Source organism: Trachypithecus francoisi, unplaced genomic scaffold (genome assembly GCF_009764315.1).
Source record: "Trachypithecus francoisi isolate TF-2019V2 unplaced genomic scaffold, Tfra_2.0 Lachesis_group15, whole genome shotgun sequence".
NCBI classification, from domain to species: domain Eukaryota; kingdom Metazoa; phylum Chordata; class Mammalia; order Primates; family Cercopithecidae; genus Trachypithecus; species Trachypithecus francoisi.
In genome coordinates this window covers 111,619,989-111,646,675 of record NW_022681460.1, presented here as the reverse complement: position 1 = coordinate 111,646,675, position 26,687 = coordinate 111,619,989, and the positions used below count along the sequence as shown (strand labels likewise).

The window sequence follows — 26,687 nt, the reverse complement described above, 5'->3', positions numbered from 1 at the left end:
GGATTATGGGCGTGAGCCATCGCGCCCGGCCGAGTATCGTGCATTCTTTATAGAAATGAGGGGGAAATAAGTATTATGGAAAGCGCCTAGCGCAATGTCAAGCACATAGTAGGTACTCAGAGTCTGTCAGCCAGCGCGAAACGTCCGCAAAGCGTGTAAACACAGGCCCAGAAGCCGGGGAGCTTGTAGCCCCCATAGACACTGGGATCACCACGCCCTCTGCCCTCGGCGTCTCAGGAGCGCCCTCTGCCGGCCCACTCTTCCTGTGCACGTGCACGAACCGCGGCGCCTTCGCTTCCCTTCTTATTTGTCCCTGACCGTGCGCCGTCCAAGGGTCCATTGGTTGCCATAGAGACCGGCGAGCGCTGTGCCTGTGAGCTCTGAGGTGCGAGCAGCTGCGACCCTGGGCTCCTGGGGACCTGAGCGTCATGTCTTTCCGCGACCTCCGCAGTAAGGAAGCCCTGCGCCCCTGTGACCTGCGGGTCTTCCAGAGATTCAGGGCTCCCGCCCGCTAGGTCCCCTATGTAGGCGACCGCTGAGGCTTGCGCTGCCAGAGCCTCCTTTCGGGCCTCTGCGCCTCAGGGAACGCCTCTGACCCGCGGCTACAACCCCGCCGAGTGCCCCATGCCCTTCTTAGGTCATTTCTAGCGAGGATGGAAAGTTCTTTATCTGCCACTGGCCGTGTTTGGCTCAAAGCGCTCGAAATGTGGCTAGTGCAGATGAATAACTGAATTTTTAAGTGTAACTCATTTCTATTTGTGTAGCTGCATGCCGCTGTTAGCTACCGTATTGGAAAATGCATAGATAATTTAGAGACTATTTTTTGAGTTGGATTAGCTTAGCGCTTAGAAAACCGAACAGCAGGCCGGGCTTGGTGGCTCACGCCTGTAATCCCAGCACTTTGGGAGGCCGAGGCGGGCGAACGAGACCAGCCTGACCAACATGAAGAAACCCCATCTCTACTAAAATTACAAAATTAGCCGGGGGTGGTGGCAGTGGTGGCGGGCGCCTGTAATCCCAGCTACTCAGGAGGCTGAAGCAGGAGAATCGCTTGAACCCGGGAGGCGGAGGTTGCGGTGAGCCGAGGTCGGGGCATTGCACTCCAGCCTGGGGGACAAAAGCGAAACTCCATCTCAAAACAAAGAAACAAAAACAAAAAACCCCAAACCAAAACAAAACAAAAAACAGAAGCGAAACCGAGGAGAGGGGCTGGGTGATGATCTTTGCAGCTAACATTTTTTGAGTTTTAACAATCTGCCAGGGCCCACTCTGTGTTATGGCCATCATTTCATTTTAATCATCTGAACAACTGTGCCGCCTGCATCTGGAAGTGAGGAAACGGGCACAGAGAGGTCAGGTAACTTGGGCAGGTGACACAGGCGATAGGAGGTGGCACTGGGGATTGAATTCAGGTTGCCTGAACTCCAGACCTCCTGAACTGCGTCTGCATCCTTTCTGCAGGGCTGATGAGAAGGGAACTCGAATTCGTTTGCTAAGAGGGTGGGGAAGTGGAAGAATGAGGCTAAGAGTGTTGGTTACGACCGGGCACAGTGGCTCACGCCTGTAATCCCAGCACTTTGGAAGACTGAGGCAGGCGGATCACTGAAGGTCAGGAGTTCAAGACTAGCCTGGCCAACACGGTGAAACCCCGCCTCTGCTAAAAATTCAAAAAATTAGGGCATGGTGGTGTGCACTTGTGGTCCCAGCTACTTGGGAAGCTGAGACAGGAGAATTGCTTGATTACTGGAGGCAGAAGTTGCAGTGAGCCGAGATCATACCACTGCTCTCCATCCTGGGCGACAGAGTGGGACTGTCTTAAAAAAAAAAAAAAGGAATAGTAGATGATTGCCAATTTGGTGTGATCTTAGGGGTCTCTTAAAGAGCCAATTTTCTCACCAAATTGCTAGTGCCTGAAATTTTAGCATTAGAGATTACTCCTTGGGTTATGAATTGCTCTTTTCTACAATGTAAAAATAGGAAAGCGCATTACCTTTTATCCATACAGCCACTGAGCACCAGAGTGTGAATCCTGTCCTCTGGGATTTGAAGGTTTTTGGTGGCCACACATCATACAGGATGAGTGTCTCCTCCCACATAGTTTTTAGAGAGGCCAGCACCCTGCCAGGGGATGTAGAATGGGGTTTTATTGGGAGGAGCATACATGGAGATTTCGGAATATTTTGACATTAAATTAATGCTCTGCAGTTGTGCGTTGTATGGTAAGGATCTTACTCAAATTAGTCTCTATTTTGACAATAACACTGCAGCATTAACAGAACTTGACTAGTACCTAGTGGTCAGAAGAATTTAGGCAGTGCCTTACTGTGTGAAGGAAAGGCCGCTCTGTCGCCCAGGCTGGAGTGCAATGGTGTGATCTTGGCTCACTGCAACTTCTGCCTCCCAGGTTCAAGCGATTCTCCTGTCCCAGCCTCTCTAATATCTGGAATTATAGGCGCCCGCCACCACGCCCACCTAACTTTTGTATTTTTATTTTTATTTATTTATTTATTTTTGAGATGGAGTCTTGCTCTGTCGCCCAGGCTGGAGTGCAGTGACGCAATCTTGGCTCACTGCAAGCTCCGCCTCCTGGGTTCACGCCATTCTCCTGCCTCAGCCTCCTGAGTAGCTGGGACTACAGGTGCCCGCCACCACACCTGACTAATTTTTTTGTGTTTTTAGTAGAGATGGGGTTTCACCGTGGTAGCCAGGATGGTCTCGATCTCTTGACCTCATGATCCGCCTGCCTCGGCCTCCCAAAGTAGTGAGATTACAGACGTGAGCCACAGTGCCCAGCAACTTTTGTATTTTTAGTAGAGGTGGGGTTTCACCATTTTAGCCAGGCTGGTCTTGAACTCCTGACCTCAGGTGATCTACCCTTCTCGGCTCCCAAAGTGCTGAGATTATAGGCATGAACCACCCGCGGCCGGCCTTTTTTTGTTTTTGTTTCTGAGACAGGGTCTCATTCTGTCACCCAGGCTGGAGTGCAGTCACATGATCTCAGCTTACTGCAACCTCCTGGTTAATAGCTGGGACCACAGGCATGCACCACCACACCCAGCTATTTTTTTTTTTTTTTAATCTCTGTATTCACATTTCCCAGAAAACAGTTACAGAGTCTTTGTGACTTTGCTGTTTCCTATGCTCACACTTTTTCTTCCATTGTCTTGCGAAGTCTGACCTGTCTTCCAGTACCTGGGTAGGTTAATTGTGAACATTGGGCCGGGCGCGGTGGCGCAAGCCTGTAATCCCAGCACTTTGGGAGGCCGAGACGGGCGGATCACGAGGTCAGGAGATCGAGACCATCCTGGCTAACACGGTGAAACCCCGTCTCTACTAAAAAAATACAAAAAACTAGCCGGGCGCGGTGGCGGGCGCCTGTAGTCCCAGCTACTCCGGAGGCTGAGGCAGGAGAATGGCGTGAACCCGGGAGGCGGAGCTTGCAGTGAGCTGGGATCCGGCCACTACACTCCAGCCTGGGCGACAAAGCGAGACTCCGTCTCAAAAAAAAAAAAAAAAAAAAAAAAAAATTGTGAACATTGATGGACCATTTTGAACATGGATCTTCAAGAAGAGTGCAGACAGACCTTAAATAACCAGGAAGCACACTGAATGTAAATCTTGGTACATCATGAGAGCTCAACAATGTTTGTGGTGTTCATTTCCAAGTCCTGCTCTCTTGAAAGCTCTAATGCTTTTCCTGAGGTGACCCCAACCTATGGATCAACAAGTATTAGTATTACTATTTCTTTTTTTTTTTTGCGACAGAGTCTCGCTCTGTCACCCAGGTTGGAGTGCAGTGGCCGGATCTCAGCTCACTGCAAGCTCCGCCTCCCGGGTTCACGCCATTCTCCTGCCTCAGCCTCCCGAGTAGCTGGGACTACAGGCGCCGCCACCTCGCCTGGCTAGTTTTTTGTATTTTTAGTAGAGACGGGGTTTCACCGTGTTAGCCAGGATGGTCTCGATCTCCTGACCTTGTGATCCGCCTGTCTCGGCCTCCCAAAGTGCTGGGATTACAGGCTTGAGCTACCGCGCCTGGCCAGTATTACTATTTCTTAATGTGTTTTGTAATAAATCTAAGCATGGTTGTATAGTTCAACCACTGTATTTAAGATTTCCCTAAATACATGGCAACTGATCTTTAAAACTTGTGTTATTTGGGTCCTATATGCTCACTAAAATTTAAAAAAAAAGACAACTCAGAAACACGAATGTCATGCTACCGATTCCCCTCAGAAATAACCACTGTTAACATTTTAAAATAATTTTTAATCAGCTGAATTTGAGTCAAACCACTGTTGACATTTAAAAATACTTTTTCTGCATGACATTTTATTTTTTTATTTTTATTTTTATTTTTTGAGACGGAGTCTCGCTCTGCCCCCCAGGCTGGAGTGCAGTGGCGCGATCTCGGCTCACTGCAAGCTCCGCCTCCCGGGTTCACGCCATTCTCCTGCCTCAGCCTCCCGAGTAGCTGGGACTACAGGCGCCTGCCATCGCGCCCGGCTAATTTTTTGTATTTTTAGTAGAGACGGGGTTTCACTGTGGTCTCGATCTCCTGACCTTGTGATCCGCCCGCCTCGGCCTCCCAAAGTGCTGGGATTACAGGCGTGAGCCACCGCGCCCGGCAGACATTTTATAAGGACAGGTGTTTCTTACTTTTAGCAGTAAAAAGAAATGAGATATTAAAGATAAATGAAATTCACAGCTAATCCCTCAATTCTATTTTCATGTATAGCCATCTACTTCTCCCATTGAACTTACATGCTTTTTAGGTAGCATTTTTGTTATTTTAAATTTTATCTCTTTTTTACGTTCCCTTGTAGAAAGTTGACAGATAATCCCTAAAGCTGTCAGTAGGCTGGAAATAAGAAGGAAAAGTAAAGACAATATCTAAGTTAACAAGTAGTTGCTATGTGACAGGGAACTGAATGAATTGTATTTTTCCTTGGACAGATTTCACAGAGATGATGAGAGCCCTGGGATACCCTCGACATATTTCTATGGAAAATTTCTGTACACCCAATTTTGGACTTGTATCTGAAGTGCTTCTCTGGCTTGTGAAAAGGTTAGAACTGCACTTTATGGACGTCTAAGAGTGAATATTGGATTTTATTTGTTAGTCACCTAGAAAACAGGACATAGTTGTGATGCTGCAAAAGGACGAGTTGTTTGAGTTTGACAGACGCAATTGTAATCTGTTAAAACGTAGCTGTGGGCCGGGCGCGGTGGCTCAAGCCTGTAATCCCAGCACTTTGGGAGGCCGAGACGGGCGGATCACGAGGTCAGGAGATCGACACCATCCTGGCTAACACGGTGAAACCCCGTCTCTACTAAAAAAAATACAAAAACTAGCCGGGCGAGGTGGCGGGTGCCTGTAGTCCCAGCTCCTCGGGAGGCTGAGGCAGGAGAATGGCATAAACCCGGGAGGCGGAGCGTGCAGTGAGCTGAGATCCGGCCACTGCACTCCAGCCCGGGCGACTGAGCGAGACTCCGCCTCAAAAAAAAAAAAAAAAAAACGTAGCTGTGGCTGGGCACAGTGGCTCGTTCCTATAATCCCAGCACTTTATAATCTCAGGAATTTGAGACCAGCCTGGTCAACATAGCACAACCCTGTCTCCACACACAAAACAACAATTAGCTGAGCGTGGGTGGTGCACACTCATAGTTCCAGCTACTCAGGAGGCTGAAGCAGGAGGATCACCTGATCCCAGGAGTTTGAGGCTGCAGTGCCGCTGATCATGCTACTGCACACCAGCCCGGGCAGATTGAGACTGTGTCTCAAAAAAAAAAAAAAATCCGTGGAGTTTAAAAAATGCTGTGGGCGAGGGAAACATACCAGGAAGTGGTGAAAGGAGACTGACTATTCCTCAGTAGGGTGCTGGGCCAGGCTGCTCTTCAGCCCCTCACTGCAGAGTGACTGGGGCCTTTTTGCACATCCTAATCAATACACTGGATTAGAAATAATGTAGGTTTCTTTTTCTGTGAAAAATTGAATATGATATATGATTCAGGGTTGGCAGCTTTTTCTGTTAAGGACCAGATAATAAACATTTTACCTTTTGCTAAACATAAAATTCAGAGACTGCATACGATCTCTATTGTGTCTCTTCTTTTTCTTAAAATGTGAAAAGAGTTCTTAGCTTGGAGGCTGTACAGGTTGGAGGCTGCAGTCTGCTGACCCCTGGTATCAATACCTTGAAGAAAATAACTTTGTCAACTCTGCTGCTGCTTAGAGCTGACTAATCAGCCCTAGCACTGATCTCTGAGTCAAGGGCTGTCAGCCGAGGTAGCAGTTCTGATTAATTTCATGACATTTCGAGGTCTGAGAGAGATTTAATTTTATAAGCTGAGACCCACATTTAGTTTTTGAAATCTTTTGTTCTTACGTGGGGATTTACTCCCTTGGTATTTTGGTTTTACTTTTGAAGTTTGCATTGATCTTACTGTCACACTTGGGGACTTGGAGAGCTTTGTTCCAGACCTGCTGTCCTGTCAGTTGTCCACATTCTCTTAGTGGACTTTCTCTTTGGTTAACCTGTGCTCTCTCCTCTTACCTCTCTGATAGGTATGAGCCCCAGACTGACATCCCGCCTGACGTGGACACTGAACAGGACCGAGTTTTCTTCATTAAGGCAGTTGCCCAGTTCATGGTTAGTGGACACTTATTTTGTGGAGTTGTAAAACTAAGTAAACTAGAAAGGATGACTCCTCGTTAGGGCTACTTTCAAACTGAGTAATTGAATTTTTCTTTCTTTTTTTTTTTTTTGAGATGGAGTCTCATTCTCTCGCCTAGGCTGGAGTGCAGTGGCGCAATCTTGGCTCACTGCAACCTCCGCCTCCTGGGGGTTCTCCTGTCTCAGCCTCCTCAGTAGCTGAGATTACGGGCACACGCCACCACAACTGGCTAATTTTTGTGTTTTTAATAGAGACTGGGTTTCACCATGTTGGCCAGGCTGGTCTCAAACTCCCATCCTCAAGTGATCCACCCACCTTGGCCTCCCAAAGTGCTGGGATTACAGATGTGAGCCACCACGCACCTGGCCTGAGTTTGCTTTCTAAAACCATTCCATTGCTGGGTTTCTGTGGCGCCATTTCACCAGCGAAGTTCTTTTTGTTTGTTTGTCTTTTAATTCATTATTTGTTAAGAATTTTGTTTATGCAAGGCATGGTGGCTCACGCCTGTAATCCCAGCACTTTGGGAGGCCGAGGCAGGCAGATCATGAGGTCAGAGATTGAGACCATCCTGGCTAACAGGGTGAAACCCCGTCTCCACTAAAAATACAAAAAATTAGCTGGGTGTGGTGGCAGGTGCCTGTAGTCCCAGCTACTCGGGAGGTTGAGATAGGAGAATGGTGTGAACCCGGGAGGCGGAGCTTGCTGTGAGCTGAGATCGCACCACGGCACTCCAGCCTGGGCAACAGAGCGAGACTCCATAAAAAAAAAAAGAATTTTGTTTCTTTATTTTTGAATAGATATCATATTTCATGGCTCACAAATTGAAAGTAGGCTGGGCGTGGTTGTTCATGCCTGTAATCCTAGCACTTTGGCAGGCCAAGCTGGGAGGATAGCTTGAGTTCAGGAGTTTGAGAATAGCCTGGGTGATGTAGTAAGATCCTGTCTCTACAAAAAATAAATTTAAAAAAAATTAGTTGGGCCTGGTGACATGTGCCTGTAGTCTCAGTTACTTGGGAAGCTGAGGTGGGAGGATTGCTTGAGCCCGGGAGGTTGAAGCTGCAGTAAGCCATGATCATGTCATTGCACTCCAGCCCAGGTGACTAGAGTGAGATGCCATCTTTAAAAAAATTAATTAATTAAAAATATTATGTAACAAAATGGAGTAAAATGACTTTCTGTACTATCTGCCCTGGGCGGAGTTCTATTCCAAATAATCACTATTTTAAATCTCTTCCAGAGTGTGTGTGTGTGTGTGTGTGTGTGTGTATGTGCAAATAAAAATTTTTTTTCCTTTATTTTACACAAATGGTACTGTATACTACCTGATGTACTTACCGTACGCTACAAGGTGTTTAGCATCTTGTTTTACTTAATGGTATATTTTAGAGAACTTTCCAAATACATATATAATTTCCTCATTCTGTTTATACCTGAGTGGTATTGTTTGCATGGATATGCCATAATTTATGTAATTTATATAGGTAGGCTTTTAGGTTGTCTCAAGCTTTGCTGTTTGAAACAATGCTATAATAAGTAACCTGTACATCTCATTTTGTTTGTGTTTGAGTGTGTCCCTAGAATAAGTTCTTATGTTTGGAATTGCTGGATCAAAAGATATGTGCATTTGTAATTTTGGTGTCTTTTACCAAGTTGCTTTCCATCAAGATTGTCCCAGTTTATATACCCATTCACAATGTTTGAGTCACTTGAATGCTTACTCTTATTAGTTTGTATCCCAGTTGTCAGCAGAGGCATTTTCAACTTACCTACATGGGATTTGGTGTAGACATTACATGGAAAGGGCCCTCAACTTTTTTTTTTATCTAAAAATAGGCCACCAAGGCACATATAAAACTCAACACTAAGAAGCTTTATCAAGCAGATGGGTATGCAGTAAAAGAACTGTTGAAGATCACATCTGTCCTTTATAATGCTATGAAGACCAAGGGGATGGAGGGCTCTGAAATAGTAGAGGAAGATGTCAGCAAATTCAAGTTTGATCTTGGCTCAAAGGTAAGGACAACGAAAGCCTTGTAGTGAGCGATGGAGCACTGATTTCTTGAACTCTGAAATGGAAGGAGTCTGCTACGGCTCCACTGCTTTTCTTCCTCCTCAACTGAGGGCAGTTTGTCAGTTTTGTGTTCATCAGCATTTGGATAAAGGCAAATTCACAATCCAGTAATTCAACTATTTATTAAAAGCTTAGTATTTGTCAGGTAGCATTCAAGCACTGGGGATACAGTTGTGAACAAAAAGGACAGAAATCGTGTGTGTCTGCTCTTTAGTTGGAGGATTCAGACTGTGAACAATAATGTAAGAGGGGTGGAAGGTCAGATGCAGTGCAGTCTGCGGAGAAGAATAAGCTGGGATGGGGATGGACGCTGCCCAAGGTGAACTTAAATAGGGCGATCAGAAAGTCCTCATAGATTGTATGGTGTTTCCAGCAGAGATCTGAGGGAGGGAAAGAGTGAGTTGTGCAGTTGGCGGGTGGCGACAGGGTGTCTCAGGATGAGAATTTGTTTGCGGCTGGGTACAGTGACTCACTTCTGTAAGCCAAGCATTTTGGGAGGCTGAGGTGAGAGGATCCTTTGAGGCCAAGAGTTCGAGACCAACCTGGACAACATAGTGAGATGCCATTTTTACCAAATAAAGAAGAAAATTAGCAAGGCGTAGTGGTGCACACTTGTGGTCCAAGCTGCTCAGGAGGCTAAGGTGAGAGGATCTCTTGAGCCCAGGCAGTCGAGCCATGTTCAGGCCACTGCTCCCCAGCCTAGGCAACAGAACAAGACCTTGTCTGGGGGGAAAAAAAAAAAAAGAATGTGTTTTGTGTGTTTGAGAAAAAGCAAGGAGGCAATGTGATGAGGGTTGGGAGTGACAGACCCTCTAGTGCCTGGGAAGCCCCTGGAAAGCCTTTGCCTTTGCCTCTGAGGTTGGAATCATTGGGATCCGAGCAAAGTCTTCTATGCTTATTTCCCATCCAAACGGTTGCTCTGGCTGCTGAGCTGCCATCAGACTGAAGCGGGAGGCAGGGCTGGAAGTAGTGAACTTGTTTGGAGAGTGAGGGGTGACCATGGCTTTGAGCAGAGTGGTGGTGGGAGAGGTGCTGTCAGGTGTCAGGGAGCCACCACAGCAGCAAGCCAGAAATAAAGGTTAAGCCTTTAGTTAAGCCCAAGGCCTCAGAGCAGGAGACCTAGAAATGAAGGCACCGGGGCTGGGAATGTACCTAGGAGTATGGCCACTTAGGGTGCCTGAAACCACAGTGCGCTGGCCGAGCTCCAAGTCTCGTGCAGGGAAGAAAGCTTCCCCTGTGAGGCCTGCTAGGTGAGGCCTTGTTATTGTCTATGGTTGGGCTTGAAAAGTCACACATAGATGTTTAGTTTTGTTTTGTTTTGAGACAGAGTTTCACTCTATCGCCCAGGCTGGAGTGCAATGGCACGATCTTGGCTCACTGCGCCTCAGCTTCCCAGGTCCAAGAGATTCTCCTGCCTCAACCTCCTAACTAGCTGGGATTACAGGCACACACCACCACGCCCAGCTAATTTTTTTTTTTTTTCTTTCTTTTTTTGAGATGGAGTTTCACTCTTGTTGCCCAGGCTGGAGTGCAATGGCACGATCTCAGCTCACCCCAATGTTTGCCTCCCAGGTTCAAGTGATTCTCCTGCCTCAGCCTCCTGAGTAGCTGAGATTACAGGCTTGCGCCACCACGCCCGGCTAATTTTGTACTTTTAGTAGAGTCAGGGTTTCTCCATGTTGGTCAGGCTGGTTTGAACTCCAAACCCTGGTGATCTGCCCGCCTCGGCCTCCCAAAGTGCTAGGATTACAGGCATGAGCCACTATGCCCGGCCTTATATTTTTTTTTTTAAAGTAGAGATGGGGTTTCACCATGTCGGCCAACTAGTCTCAAACTCCTGACTTCAGGTGATCTGCCTGCCTCGGCCTCCCAAAGTGCTGGGATTATAGGCGTGAGCCACTGCGCCTGGCCTCACACATGGGTTTTTAACCAGGAGCGACACTTGTCAGCAGAAACGTCTAGAGATTGGGGAATATTTTGATGGTAGATCTCATGGGATGAGGCGTGGGTTGAGAGTAAGCCAGGTGCTACAGGCAAGGTCTTGGGGCAGCCGTGTGGCAGAGCTTGCAGAGCTCGTGGGTGTGTTCCACCTCTGTGCTGTACTCTGCGGGAACCACTGGCCACATGTGGCGAGCACAACTGAGGAACTGAGTTGAGTTCTGCATTTTCTTTAATTTTTAAGTAATTTAAGTGAAAATGGCCACATGTGGCTAGTGGTTACTATATTAGACATCACTGCTCTGAAGTTTTTTATGTGAGCCCTTGGAAGGATGAAGTTACCATGTACTGAAGCAGAGAAGGTTCTGGACATGCTCCATTTGCCACGCCCATTGGCTGTCCAGGTGGAGATGGTGCGCAGGTAGCTAGTATGTGAGACTAGAGCCCAGGGAAAGCCCAGGCTGGATCTGGGAGCTAGGGGAGGAATCAGCACACAGATGGTATTAAAGCCGTGTGGGTAGGAGCAGAGCCAGCAGAAAAGACAGGGGGTCCCGGGATGAAACTCTGACTCGCTCCACTGTTGAGAAGCAGAGGTGGTGACAGACTCCTGCAAAGAAGTTTGGGGATGTGCTGCTCGGAAGGGAAGAAAAGCAGCTAGAGCCAGAGCAGGCTGGATACTGGAAGACTAAGGAAGAGGGAAGCAAGCTATCAAAGCCATCAGCTGCGAATGAAGAGGGAGATTTGTTGCTAGTGGGTTGAAAATGAGAGCCAGAATGTGGGAATTAGTTGTCCAGGAGAGAGGGAGAGTGAGCAGAGCAGGGAGACGTTTACGTTTGGGCTCATTAGAAGAGTTAGCATATTCCACGAAGAGGGGGTGACACGCGCATCCTAAGAAGCCTGTGCAAAGGGATCGGTGCTAAATCCTCATTGTGCTTGTCATCGCCTTCCTGGCAACGGCTGCCCCTCTGTGGAGCCCAGAACCATTTTAAGTCCTTAGTGGGTGCCACCCCATTTGAACCTCTCCAAGCCTGTGGAGGAAAGTCTGAGGCAGAGAAGGAGGACAGGGGGGTACAAAACACAGGCCGTCAGGCTGCTGCAAGAGGATGTTTGTCTCTCAGGCTGTCCCTTCATGTGGTCAGTCTGCTGCTGCCGGATACCCTCTACTGTGACAGAGTCCAAGTAGGAGGCATGTGGGCTTTCTCCCAGCCATGCCTTCCTGGTTGGGGCTTCAGTTTGACGTGACATTAGGTTTTTTGGAGAGACCTAGGCATCCTGGAATTGATCTCTTTAGTACTTAGATGATCATTTCTTGAGTGTATGTCCTGCAGCCTGTGAGCGTGTGACTGGGGAAGCACATGTTTGTGGCCACGTGTCCCAACCAAAGGTAGGAACTGATGTGAACAGGCTGGTGGTTAAGTGCATGTTAAAAATCTGGCTGGCTGGGTGCGGTGGCTCACGCCTGTGATCCCAGCACTTTGGGAGGCCGAGGTGGGTGGATCACCTGAGGTCAGGAGTTAAAGACCAGCCTGACCAACATGGAGAAACCCTGTCTCTACTAAAAATACAAAATTAGCCGGGCGTGGTGGCACATACATGTAATCCCAGCTACTTGGGAACCTGAAGAAGGAAAATTACTTGAACCCAGGAGGTGGAGATTGCAGTGAGCTAAGATCGCGCCATTGCACTCCAGCCTAGGCAACAAGAGCGAAACTCCGTCTCTCTCAGAAAAAAAAAAAGAAGAAAGAAATCTATGACTGGCTGAACATGGTGGTTCTGCCTATAATCCCAACACTTTGGGAGGCTGAGGTAGGAGGGTCACTTGGGGCCAGGAGTTAGAGAGGAGCCTGGGTAACATAGCCAAGACCCTGTCTCTATTTAAAAAAATCTGTTGCTGAGGTTTCTGTTTTTGTTATTTTCCTTCCAGATTGCAGATTTGAAGGCAGCCAGGCAGCTTGCGTCTGAAATCACCTCCAAAGGAGCATCTCTGTATGACTTGCTCGGCATGGAAGTAGAATTGAGGGTAAGCATTCCAATACTTCCTTAACTATGCGGATGTTCTCTTCAAGGTTTTCTTTTTCAATTCTGTTTCTTCCTTTTCAGTTCTGATTTAATGAAATACACCTGGTTAAATGAGCTAATGTGTGGAAAGGTGATACAGGATGTTAGATGCCCTTCCTGCTTCTGGTGGGCACTGGTCTACATTCATTCATTCATTTATTTGAGACGGAGTCTCACTCTGTCGCCCAGGCTGGAGTGCAGTGGTGCGATATGGGCTCACTGCAAGCTTCGCCTCCCAGGTTCACACCATTCTCCTGCCTCAGCCTCCCGAGTAGCTGGGACTACAGGCGCCCGCCACCACGCCCGGCTAATTTTTTTGTATTTTTAGTAGAGACAGGGTTTCATCATGTTAGCTAGGATGGTCTCGATCTCCTGACCTCGTGATCCGCCTGCCTCGGCCTCCCAGAGTGCTAGGATTACAGGCATGAGCCACCGTGCCCAGCACTGATCTACCTTCTTGTTTAGTAGTGGCAGCTCCATGACATGTGACTGAGCTGTCCTTGTTGTGCCCTGGCAGACTTTGTTGGTCATGATGCTTTTTTCTGGTGTGCCCTGCTTCAGCATTCTTCTCAAAAATGATCTTCTGAGCTTGCAGTTCCCAGACCTTGCTATCCAATGCAAACACTTGGGGACCTCTAAAGACTTCTGAAGCCTGTCTTTAACTCTGAGGTCCTTGTTATGGAATGTGACCTGGGCACTGGGAGTTTTCAGATTCTCCCGGGTGATTCTAACAGCAGAGTTTGGGACCAGCGATCTTTGTGTCACTTCCAGTCAGCTGAAGTTGATGTTGCAATGGAGACTGATTTGATTTGCAATCCTTGTTGCAGCCAATGCCAGCCAAGAAGTATGTGCCATCACCTACATTTAAGCAGCTATTTAAGAGTAGAGTGGTGTTTATTTTTTGTTTTTTTAATTTTGTTATTTTTTTTGAGACGGTCTCACTCTGTTGCCCGGGCTGGAGTGCAGTGGCTCAATCTTGGCTCACTACAGCCTCCACCTCCCAGGTTCAGGTGATTCTCCTTCCTCCGCCTCCCAAGTAGCTGGGATTACAGATGTGTGTCACCACGCCCGGCTAATTTTTGCATTTTTAGTAGAGACAGGATTTCATCATGTTGCCAGGCTGGTCTCAAACTTCTGATCTCAAGTGATTTGCCTTCCTCAGCCTCCCAAAGTGCTGGGATTACAAGCGTGAACCCCTGCGTCTGGCCTAGAGTGGAGTAGTGTTTAATCCTTACCTGTAAAGATTTATGGCATTTGGGCCAGGCGTGGTGGCTCATACCTGTAATCCTAGCACTTTGGGAAGCCGAGGCGGGCGGATCACGAAGTCAGGAGATCAAGACCATCCTGGCTAATACAGTGAAACCCCGTCTCTACTAAAAGTACAAAAAATTAGCCAGGCGTGGTGGCGGGTGCCTGTAGTCCCAGCTGCTGGGGAGGCTGAGGCAGGAAAATGGCGTGAACCTGGGAGGCGGAGCTTGCAGTGAGCGGAGATCATGCCACTGCACTCCAGCCTGGGTGACAGAGCAAGACTCTGTCTCAAAAAAAAAAAAAAAAAAAGATTTATGGCACTTGAAGCATATGTGCTCAATCTACTGCTTAATTAAATGATTTTCTTTCATTCACTTCCTATCAGGAATGCCAGCCATGGCTTCTCTCTCTCACTGCCTTGCCTATGTTTGGCATACCCTGGGAGCAAACCGGAAGTGGAAGTCTGGGGAAGAGGGGCTTAGATGCCAGGTTGCTATGCCTGCTCATCATATATTGACCTGGCAGTTGCCACCCGATGAAGTGTGGTTGGCAGAATGAAACTGCCACTGACATCTTCTAGCTAATTCAGATGATGAATAAGGCACCTCCAGGCTTTCCCCTGTTCTGTTTCTAGTGCAGTGGTGTACATATGTCTGTGTGTGTCCCTAAGAGACCCAGAGACAGGAGCTGGCCACTTGCTGATTGCCACTAGAGCTGTGGCATCACTGTGAGACTTCACTTCCATCCCACAGGGACTCTTTCAGCACCATCCTGTAAAGAATGATGAAGTAACCAGTGGCAGAACTGTTCCCAAGGAAACCAAGAGACCCTGAATGTAGTACTTTTCAAATTCTGTACGTAGTCATGATTGGAGGAGGAGCCCCTATCCAATGTTTGTTTTTCTTTCATTCAGTAAACGTTTACTGAGGTGCAGCCCCAGTCACAGGCAAGGCACTGAGTTCTGCCTCCTTGACTAAGTCCTCACCCTGCCCTCAGCCGTTCCCACCAGCATGTGCAGGTGCACCGTGGAAGAAAGGAAGCACAAGACGAGTTTTGACACAGTGCTCTAGGAACCTTGTCTTACTCCGTTCAGGCTGCCATCACAAAACACAATAAGCTGAGTGTCACTTGTAAATAACAGATTTGTTTCTCACGGTTCTGGAGATTGGGAAGGTCTAGATGAAAGCACTAACAGATTCAGTGTCTGGCGAGGGTATGTTCCTAACAGATGTTGCCTTGTTGCTGGTTCCTCACATGGCAGCAGGGGTGAGGGATCTCCCCAGGGTTTCTCTTATGAGCTAATCACCTACTAAAGGCCTCACCTCTTAACATCATCACATTGTGGGTTAGAGTTTCAACATATGAACTTTGGAGTCACGCAAACATTGTCTCTGGCAAACCTCATAACTATGTCCACATTAAAATCCCATGTCTCAGAAGTTTTCAGCACTGATGTGATAGTCACAGATGTCTCCCTTGATTGGTTAATGGTTCATGCTAGGGGCAGGGCCATGGTAACTGTTCTTGTCGGTTGTGTTTGTTAGCGATAGGCAACTGAGAGGGGCTTCATCCTAAGAAAGATTATAGAGGCTGGCAGGGGATCCTGACAGCAAGTTGAACTGTGCTTAGTTTGGGTGTCACCTGGACAGAATGCAGGTAAAGAAGCAAATTTGAGGCTGGGCACAGTGGCTCATGCCTGTGATCCAAGCACTTTGAGAGGCCAAGGAATGTGGATCACTTGAGCCTAGGAGTTTGAGACCAGCCTGGGCAACATAGTGAGACCCTCTCTCTCTTAAAAAAAAAAAAAAAAAAAGAAGCAAGTAAATTTGGGAGAAAAAATAATGGATGCTAAATTCAGTTTTGCTCATAGAGTTGGGGTCACATGGGCCTTTGGCTGAAAAGGAGGATCTTGAGCTCTGGAGAGAGGCTGGGTAGGCACTTAGATGATGGAAGACATTATAGGAGGTGATGGTGGAAGTGTTTTTGCATCAGAGATTCACATTGTAATGAAACTTTGGAGAATCAGTCCACAAGGCACATCTAGATCTAGGAATAGTGATTTTGAGAACTCCTTTTCTGAAAATATTTGTAAATGATTTTACCATTTCCCTAGGAAATGAGAACAGAAGCCATTGCCAGACCTCTGGAAATAAATGAGACTGAAAAAGTGATGAGAATTGCAATAAAAGAGATTTTGGTAAGATGACTTTGCTTTTATATAATGTTTTTAATGCCTGGGATTCAAAAATACTGACTTCTTGCCCGTACAAGACACAACAAGCTAGGCTTAGTAACGAGGGATGTGTTTTTTTTTTTTTTTTTTAACTTTTTTTTTTTAATTTTTTTTTTGAGACGGAGTATGGTTCTGTCACCCAGGCTGGAGTGCAGTGGCTATATCTCAGCTCACTGCAAGCTCCGCCTCCCGGGTTTACACCATTCTCCTGCCTCAGCCTCCGGAGTAGCTGGGACTGCAGGCGCCCGCCACCTCGCCTGGCTAGTTTTTGTGTTTTTTTTACTAGAGACGGGGTTTCACCGTGTTAGCCAGGATGGTCTCAATCTCCTGACCTCGTGATCCACCCATCTCGGCCTCCCAAACTGCTGGGATTACAGGCTTGAGCCACCGCGCCCGGCCATAACGAGGGATGTGTTAGTGGGGAAATGAAAAACTCAGAGGACATTCGAGCATACCTGGGTCACTTACTATCATTTTTTCCCCTCTTTATAAATAAAAACAACTTCTCATGTTGTTAAAAATTCATCAGTTTCAGTAATTTGATAATTTTCAATTATTCAAGAATTTTAATAAATAATGCTCTATTTTATTTTGCTTAACCAATTCCTCACTGCTTAGTATTTAAATTATTTCAGGGTTTTCTAAATTCCAGACAGCACTGTAATAAGTAGAAGGATCACCATTGTTTACTGCTCACCCACATCAGTTATCCTTTCATCTAAAGGAGTCAGTTGGAAGGCAGATCATGAGGGTGACTTTAGACTCAGATTGCTTGGGTTTGAATTCTACTGTGTGATCTTAGGCAAGTTACTTAACCTCTCTGTGCCTCATTTTCCTCATCTGTAAAATAGCAAGAACTGCATTCCCAACTGTGTGGGGTCTTTATAAACATTAATCACGACAGGGCATTTCAAGCCTCGTCTCTGATGCACAATAGATATTCAGTCATCATTGATGATTTATTTTACTCAGTAGACACAGATGGGGGCCCTGTGTACATTCAGAGTAGGCATAGAACAAGAATTTGCTATGAGTTATACAAAATTCTAAAAATCATAGGTTTTTAAAAATATATAATTCTCTTGTCATTGAACTGTAGTAACCCCTGGGTAGCCCAGCCGAGGAAGTCAGAGCCTCACAGGGGGAGAAGGGCACCACAGCCCTGGTTTGGAAATCGGAAATCGGTGACAGATAGGCAGATGGATCAGATAAGTAAAAATATGGTAATGATAACGAAGCCACGTTCCTCACTGTTGGAGAAAAAAGTCACAAAAATGTCACCAAAATGGAAAGAGAGAAAATTAGAGTGAACCTGAAATTGGAGATGTTGGTTAAATGCATAATTTTCAATATATGGATAGATATAGGAATAAATTTTGATATGCATTATATACATTTAAGGAATTACATACATATGTATGTAAATATGTTTTATTTATATACATACACATAGACACACCCACACACATACATTTCTTAGCTCTGAGCACACCAAGCACCTGGCTTAATACCATTCTCCACCAAAAGGAACCAGAACTCTTAGGGGTAAATGGCTGATTCCAGAGTTGGGCAGGAGCAGTACAAGAAAGTAAGGAAGAGCTCAAAGGAGGAAAGGGAGCTGTTGCAAGCATACAGAAGTCAACTTGAGTGGGCCTCTCCTGGCCAAAGTAGGGACAACTTAAGCATCAAAATAAGTTAGAATAATTAATTTTATGGCATAATAGAATGAAATAGGAAACCATGAGTTCTCACTGGCATAAAAAAAAAAGAGGCCGGGCGCGGTGGCTCACGCCTGTAATCCCAGCACTTTGGGAGGCCAAGGCGGGCGGATCACGAGGTCAGGAGATCGAGACCATCCTGGCTAACACGGTGAAACCCCGTCTCTACTAAAAATGCAAAAAATTAGCTGGGCGTGGTGGCGGGCGCCTGTAGTCCCAGCTACTTGGGAGGCTGAGGCAGAAGAATGGCGTGAACCCAGGAGGCAGAGCTTGCAGTGAGCCGAGATCATGCCACTGCACTCCAGCCTGGGTGACTGAGCGAGACTCCGTCTCAAAAAAAAAAAACAAAAAAAAAAGAATATTGGAAGCTGAGGAGGAGCAGCAGGTCATTCACACAGTTTCAAAGTAGCTTTCCACAAAGTACTTTTTTTTTTTTTTTTTTTTTGAGACGGAGTCTCACTCTGTTACCTAGGCTGGAGTGCAGTGGCACAACCTCAGCTCACTGCAACCTCTGCCCCTGAGGTTCAAGTGATTCTCATGCCTTAGCCTTCTGAGTAGCTGGGATTACTGGGGCATACCACCACACCTGCCTAATTATTGTATTTTTGTTTTATTTTATTTATTTATTTATTTTTGAGACGAAGTCTCGCTGTGTTGCCCAGGCTGAAGTGCAGTGGTGCCATTTCAGCTCACTGCAACCTCTGCCTCCTGGATTCAAGCAATTCTTGTGCCTCGAACTCCCGAATAGCTGGAATTATAGGCATGTGCCACCACACCCAGCTAATCTTTGTTTTTTTTTTTTTTTGTGGAGATGGGGTTTTGCCATGTTTGGCCAGGCTTGTTTCAAACTCCTGACTTCAGGTAATCGGCCCGCCTTGACCTCTCAAAGTGCTGGGATTACAGGCATGAGCCACTGTGCCTAGCCCACAGAGTACTTACTAATTACAGAGGGCAAAAGAGTCGCTTCTCAGGGAGAAGCCCGTCAGTTACCCCCTTAATCAAGTGATCAAAGTGAAGATCATCGTTGTAGAACAAATCAAAATGATGCACGCCTGGTAGGATGCAGTCACTTCTGAGTATTCCTGCCAGTGATGCATATCTGACTCTAATGAGACAAAGCCAAATTGAGGGGCATTCTACAGATTAAGCAGCCTGTATGCTCCCAAAGTGAAAAGGTTCTGAAAGTCAAGGAAAGCTGAGGGGGCATTTCAGACTGAGGGAGGCTGTGGAGATGTGATGACTGGACACATAGGCAGCTCCTGTCTGCTGTTGGGGACTTCACTGGGACAAGTGGGGACAGTGGAGTGGGGCTGGGGTTAGATGGTGGTAGTGTGTCAGTGCTGGCTTCCTGTTTTGATGATTGTATTGTGGGGATATAGGAGAAAGTCCTTATTTGTAGGAAATACACACTAAAGTATCTAGGATGTTGGAACATCTGGTCAGCAACTTACTGTCACCTAGGTTGGGAAAAACGTTTTGTGTTGTACAACAGGTCTTACGTAAACTTTTGATTGTTTCTAAATTTAAAAATTAAAAAAAAAGCGTTATACCTCTTAATGCTTGCCAGTGTTCTAACTGAATCAGGTGAACACGGCATGAGTGTGCCCTTAGCACTAATATGTTAAAAGTAGAACACCCAAGAGGGGACAGGGTTCATTTCTTGGTAGAAATCTCTTAAGACTCCTTTCATTGTTAGAAAATATCTGTGATGTTTGATCATTCTAAAAACTAAACCAAAACAACAACATGGGTACTTAAAAGGGGTTAGGAAGTAGAGGCCATTTATTTCAGAAACCAGGGAAAATTGTTGTGTTTACACAGCCGTTTTGCATTGTGGATCTTTCTTGTTTGAGGAACAGATATGTTTAAGGTGGGATAAATGTACAAGGTTTTAATCTGACTTTGGTTCAAGGAAATAGTTGCCATTGACTGAAGTTGTTTAGAAAGGAGACCTACCTTTCTTCCTGGAAGGGTGAACTCACATTTCTCCTGGGGGCTTTAAGGCACTTGCAGCAAATGGATGATAAGGATTTGATTATTTTAATGAAAGTATCTTAAAAATGGCCAGTGTACTTAGACCAAAAAAATCAGACCATAAATGCATTGTCAGGAACAGTGGCTGCTTCCAAAACACACCATCCCTGAGAGTTGTGGCGAGTGTCTGGGCTTCTTAGGCCATTTCTCTGTGGAGCCCATAGCTTTTCAGAGACTTGCAGGAAAACAGAGTAACCCCTTTACGGGATGCTACACGTAGGCAAAGTGCTGGAGGAGAAAGCCCCACCTTGGCCACCAGGAACTTAATGCAGGGCTGGAAAGCCAGAACCCTGGGGGGCCAGTTCCACGCTCATCTGGGTGGCAGTCCAGATTCCTTATGAAGAGATTGGAGCCTGAACCATAGGCATGTGACCCGGCAGGCCACCAGACAAGATGCATATGAAGATGGTGCTCTACCTGTGACTCTACCTGCTTCAAATGAACCTTCTCTTAGGATAGGGAGACTTGTGTCATTGTCAGTGGGCCCGTGTCCCCTTTCCGTTCTTTACTCAGCCTCTGTTGCCCAAGGGCCTCTCTCTGACTGTTGCCCTGGGCCCCTTCCGGAGCTGGTGCACGTCAGTGTGGCCGGTGCCACTGCGGGAACTGCTTTTGTACTGACTTCAGCATGGTTTCTTCTCATTTTTAGTCTGTAGTCAAGCTTCTGTTGCCAGGAAGAGGGAAGAGGGACCTTCTCTCAGTCCCAGCAGGCAGTGGGTTAGGGCTGGGACCAGCTGTTTCTTTCTCTCCCCTGTAGCAGTACTTGGTGTGTGTGTATTCTGTAAGTCGGGTGTTTGTAACTATTGGCATGGCCTGAATGATAAAAAAGGCAGATTGACCATCCAGACTGATGTGTACCTTGTTCTAACCGAGTGAGCCAGACAAAAGACGGCAGGCCTCTCCACCTTGACCAGGACACTCTTCTTTCCATTTTCACTTCTTTCCCTGGACAGAAATGCCTGCTTTTCATGGGGGAAAAAAGATAACTTTTTCTGGACCTGTGTGATATTCTCCCTGGAACTAGTGGGTGAAGTGAGTCATTGCTTGGGGAAGTGTCTACTTTATTTATTTGCTTTTGTGTTTGTTGAGCATAATGTTGCCATGCTGAAAAGTTGCAAAATTCTTCTATGAGTTAGGATGGCTGTTTTTATTGCCACCTTGTCTCATTATTTCCCATTAAATATAGACACAGGTTCAGAAGACTAAAGACCTGCTCAATAATGTGGCCTCTGATGAAGCTAATTTAGAAGCCAAAATTGAAAAGAGAAAATTAGAACTGGAAAGAAATCAGAAGCGACTAGAGACTCTTCAGAGTGTCAGGTAGATACGAACACTTGGAGAATGAGTAGAAGAGTGTCCTGGAAAGTTCACACAAACTGGGCGTGGTGGCTCATGTCTGAAATCTCAGCTACTCATGAGGCTGGGGTGGGGGGTTCTCTTGAGCCCAGGAATTTGAGACCAGCCTGGGCAGCATAATGAAACCCCATCTCTAAAAATTTTTAAAAACTACCTGTGTGGTGGTACACACCTGTAATCTCAGCTACTTGGGAGGCTGAGGCAGGAGGATTGCTTGAGCCCAGGAGGTTGAGGCTGCACTGAGCTATGGTTGCATCACTGCACTCCAGCCTAAGCAAAAGAACGAGGCCCCGACTCTAAAAGAAAAAAGAGGCCGGACGTGGTGGCTCAAGCCTGTAATCCCAGCACTTTGGGAGGCCGAGGCGAGTGGATCACGAGGTCAGGAGATCGAGACCATCCTGGCTAACACAGTGAAACCCCGTCTCTACTAAAAAATACAAAAAATTAGCCGAGTGAGGTGGCGGGCGCCTGTAGTCCCAGCTACTCGGGAGGCTGAGGCAGGAGAATGGCGTAAACCCGGGAGGTGGAGCTTGCAGTGAGCCGAGATCCAGCCACTGCACTCCAGCCTGGGCGACAGAGCGAGACTCTGTCTCAAAAAAAAAAAAAAAAAGAAAAGAAAAAAGAAAAGTTAGAACAAAGACTTAAGAGAATAGAATATGATCTTAACTCTTCTTAAGCAATGAATAAAAGCCTTACATAAGGATATCTTCACCTCAAAATGTGCATGTGTTGCCTGTTGTAACAAGCAGATGGCTAAACTCATTCTCTTTACTGCTTGCAGTATGTCTGGAAAACTGCTTTATGCTTGACCTGCCCTTTAAGCTTTTATAGCTTCTTGAAACTCAAGGCAGAGTAAGTGAATCCAGATGGGGAAATCCAGACGTGGTCTGCTAAGAACTTGCCATAAATTAGGTAGAAACAGAAACATACTCCTGCCTCTTTGTTGGCATAGATTTTAGACTTTATTTAAACCTTGATCATTCCTCACCAGTCAGTAATTCGTCTTTCTTCCTACTTTACCTCATTGGAAATGTATTTCCCAGGAATACCGATGGAGAATAGTGGTGCCAGCCCTCTGTTCTCTTCTTCGTTCTGCACCTCTTTCCCTCCCCCGTGCTTCTGCTCTTTCTCCCTTTTCATTCTCCCTTTATTTTTCTTTCTTCTTAGCTCCCTCCTCTTCCCAGCTGCCTGCTCTGCTCGAATATGTTTTGCCTTTTTGGATGTTCGTGGCTGGCTACACCCTGGCCACTGTCCCGAGGTCTGTGGGGAGACAGCACCTGGGGGCAGTGACAACAACCACAGGAACACCCTGGCTCCTCCCCACCCAGCACGAGGCTGACGCCCTTCCCCTCCTGAAACTGGCTATTTACCTCTGGAGCCTCAGAGAGGGAAACAAAACAGAAGTCAGTGCCGCCAGATAGATTGATCTCGACACATTCCACCTTTACAGCATCAATTCATTTTTGTTAAGCTCCAAATCCTTTTAACAGAAAAAAAAAGTCTCTTTGTTTTGCTCTAGTTCAAAAGATTATAATTATTTCTTAGTTTATCTGCTTATATTTTTAAAAGAGTAGAATTTTCCCTTTAAGGTCAATAATAGGAAAAAAAGAAAAAGTTCAGCAAATCAGTTGAAATAGATTTTTATGCTTTTTTGTTTTGTTTTGTTTTTGTTTTTGTTGTTTTTTTTTTTTGAGATGGAGTTTCGCTCTGTTGCCCAGGTGGGAGTGCAGTGGTGCGATCTCAGCTCACTGCAACCTCCACCTCCCGGATTCAAGCAATTCTCCTGCCCCAGTCTCTCAACTAACTGGGATTACAGGCAGCCGCCACCATGCCCAGCTAATTTTTGTATTTTTAGTAGAGATGGAGTTTCACTATGTTGGCCAGGCTGGTCTTGAACTCCTGACCTTATGATCCACCCGCCTCGGCCTCCCAAAGTGCTGGGATTACAGGTGTGAGTCACCACGCCTGGCCTTTTAAAAATTTTTTTTATCGTTTAAAAACCTCTTTAGACTGGGCATAGTGATTCATGTCTATAATCCCAGCACTTTGAGAGGCCAAGGCGGGCAGATCGCTTGAACTCAGGGGTTCAAGACCAGCCTGGGCAACATGGCGAAATCCCATCTCTACAAAAAATATATATAAAAAATAGTCGGGGCCGGGCGCGGTGGCTCAAGCCTGTAATCCCAGCACTTTGGGAGGCCGAGGCGGGCGGATCACGAGGTCAGGAGATCGAGACCATCCTGGCTAACATGGTGAAACCCCATCTCTACTAAAAATACAAAAAACTAGCCGGGCGAGGTGGCGGGCGCCTGTAGTCCCAGCTACTCGGGAGGCTGAGGCAGGAGAATGGCGGGAACCCGGGAGGCGGAGGTTGCAGTGAGCTGAGATCCAGCCACTGTACTCCAGCCTGGGCGACAGAGCAAGACTCCATCTCAAAAAAAAAAATAGTCGGACATAGTGGCACATGTCTGTAGTCCCAGCTACTTGGAGGCCTGAGCCAGGAGGATCACTTGAGCCTAGGCATTCAATGCTTCAGTGAGCTGCACTCTAGCCTGGGTGACAAAGTGAGACCCTGTCTCAAAAAAACAAACAAAAAAACACCCGCTTTAATTTGTAACAACCTATGGTCCCCTTTTTAGAGGATTGCTTAAAATTTGTAATAGCCTGACAGTAGAACACTATTATTGTTATTATTCTTTCTTTTGAGATGGAGTCTCACTGTGTCGTCCAGGCTGGAGTGCAATGGCGCAATCTTGGCTCACTGCAACCTCCGCCTCCTAGGTTCAAGCGATTCTCCTGACTCAGCCACCTGAGTAGCTGGGATTACAGGCATGTGCCACCATGCCTGGCTAATTTTTGTATTTTTAGTAGAGACGAGGTTTCACCATGTTGGCCAGGCTGGTCTCAAACTCCTGACCTCAGTTGATCCACCTGCCTTGGCCTCCCAAAGTGCTGGGATTACAGGCGTGAGTCGCTGCACCCGGCCGACAGTAGAACATTATACCCAAATAAGATAATAATATATATATTTGTTGATTTTGAGAGATGTGTCTGGTATGTGACTTTTTGCCTTTAGAAATGGGGTCTCAGTGTGTCCCCAGGCTGGAGGGCTGGAGTGCCATGGCAAGGTCAGAGGATCCTCACTCACTGCAGCCTTGAACTCCAGGCTCAATCCTCCTCCTACCTCAGCCTCCCTAAATGCTAGGGTTACAGGTGTGAGCCAATGTACCGACCTGATCATTTTTAACTCTATTGACATTATGATATATTGAAATGAAAAAAAATTATAGAATTTCTTAGTATATTTAATTTTTGTTTAAAATGCATTCCAATCTATATGCATAGAAAAGTCTGGAAGGATGTATGTCAGCTATCAAATGCTTATACCTGGTGATGGGATTATCAGTAATTTTTACATCATTCTTCATACATACTTTCAGAATTATTTCAAGTTTTTACAAAGAGTATATCTTACTTATGATGAAAAAGAAGTATGTCCATTTTGGCGGGAGAAAGGAGAAGAGGGAAAATATTTGTAAGCAGTTACAAGAATGAAGGCCCTTAACTACTGCACATTAACTCACCTTTCACTTTTTATTTCATTTGCTCGTTTTAGGCCATGTTTTATGGATGAGTATGAGAAGACTGAGGAAGAATTACAAAAGCAGTATGACATTTATCTGGAGAAATTTCAAAATCTGACTTACCTGGAGCAGCAGCTTGAAGAGTATCATAGGATGGAGCAAGAAAGGTTTGAGGTGAGTTGAGCCTGTCCTCTGTTCAGCCATTCCTTCTGGTGTGTTATTTTGTACTGGGTGACAGGTCATTTTGTTAATATCATTGTGAAAAAAATATTGGTACATGTTTTTTCTCCCTGGTCAGTCTGAGGATTGGTCATGTCATGCATTTGTTTTGCTGGCAGTGTACCCTGGACTCCAGGGTTGTCAAATCTTTGATGTCATATTTCATCAGGTTTAGTCAGTTGAGAATACAGACAGGGCCGACGTGAGGCCTGTGCGGCTGCATAAGAACCTGTGCCGACATGGGGCCTGTGCTTGCTTTCAGGCCCTGTTGTCGCCGTCTGGAAATTCATAATAATTTCTAAGTGTATTTTATTTTCCACTGATTCCTCGAGTGCAGATTTAAAAGCTTGCTTGGCTTCGGCAGGTCAAGGTGGGTGGATCACTTGGGGTCAGGAGTTCGTGACCAGCCTGGCCGACATGTGAAACCCCACCTCTCCTGAAAATAAAAAAAATTAGGCTGGGCACGGTGGCTCAAGCCTGTAATCCCAGCACTTTGGGAGGCCAAGATGGGTGGATCACGAGGTCAGGAGATCGAGACCATCCTGGCTAACACAGTGAAACCCCGTCTCTACTAAAAATACAAAAAAAAATTAGCTGGGCAAGGTGGCAGGTGCCTGTAATCCCAGCTACGCAGGAGGCTGAGGCAGGAGAATGGCGTGAACCCAGGAGGCAGAGCTTGCAGTGAGCTGAGATCCGGCCACTGCACTCTAGCCTGGGCGACAGAGTGAGACTCCGTCTCAAAAATAGATAAATAAAAATAAAAATAAAAAATAAAAAAATTAGCCGGGTGTGGTGGTGCACGCCTATAGTCCCAACTACTCGGGAGGCTGAGACAGGAGAATCGCTTGAACCTGGGAGGCATAGGCTGCAGTTAGCCAAGATTGTGCCACTGTACTCCAGCCTGGGCAACAGAGCAAGATCCCGTCTCCAAAAATAAAACTTGCTTAAGTCAGTTCACATAAAGATTTTCAAGGCAAGGTGCGATGGCTCATACTTGTAATTCCAGCACTTTGGGAGGCTTAGGCAGGAGGATCACTGGAGCCCAATAATCCGAGACCAGTTCGGGCAACATAGTGAGACCCGTCTCTACAAAGAAGTAAAAATAAATTAGTCCGGGCACGGTGGCTCACACCTGTAATCCCAGCACTTTGGGAGGCCGAGGTGGATGGATCACGAGGTCAGGAGATCAAGACCATCCTGGCTAACATAGTGAAACCCTGTCTCTATAAAAATACAAAAAATTAGCCGAGCGAGGTGGCGGGCGCCTGTAGTCCCAGCTACTCTGGAGGCTGAGGCAGGAGAATGGCGTAAACCCAGGAGGCAGAGCTTACAGTGAGCCGAGATCGCATCACTGCAGTCCAGCCTGGGCGGCAGAGCGAGACTGTCTCAAATAAATAAATAAATAAATTAGCTGGGCATGGTATTGCACACCTATTGTCGCAGCTACTTGGGAGCCTGAGATGGGAGGATTGCTTGAGCCTGGAAGTTTGAAGTTGGAGTGAACCATGATCATGCCACTGCACTCCAGTTTGGTTGACAGAGCAAGACTCTGTCTC

At 46.4% G+C, this 26,687-nt stretch overlaps 1 protein-coding gene across 5 annotated transcripts in view; it reads left to right on the top strand.

Annotated features, from left to right (window-relative positions):
• CLUAP1 (clusterin associated protein 1) overlaps positions 1 to 26,687 on the top strand; it is a 39,647-nt gene continuing 12,960 nt past the window's right edge. Inside the window, exons 1-8 of one of the 5 annotated variants that reach the window (XM_033235942.1) lie at positions 1 to 450; positions 4,954 to 5,065; positions 6,566 to 6,650; positions 8,509 to 8,688; positions 12,609 to 12,704; positions 16,104 to 16,187; positions 21,159 to 21,292; positions 24,945 to 25,086. In XM_033235942.1, coding sequence (XP_033091833.1) covers positions 429 to 450; positions 4,954 to 5,065; positions 6,566 to 6,650; positions 8,509 to 8,688; positions 12,609 to 12,704; positions 16,104 to 16,187; positions 21,159 to 21,292; positions 24,945 to 25,086 — 855 coding nt within the window. In that variant the 5' untranslated portion in view covers positions 1 to 428. Of the gene's footprint in view, positions 451 to 1,222; positions 1,358 to 3,177; positions 3,197 to 4,953; positions 5,066 to 6,565; positions 6,651 to 8,508; positions 8,689 to 12,608; positions 12,705 to 16,103; positions 16,188 to 21,158; positions 21,293 to 24,944; positions 25,087 to 26,687 lie in introns of those variants that run through there. The other 4 variants (XR_004443049.1, XM_033235943.1, XM_033235944.1 and 1 more) reach the window with 4 other exon arrangements.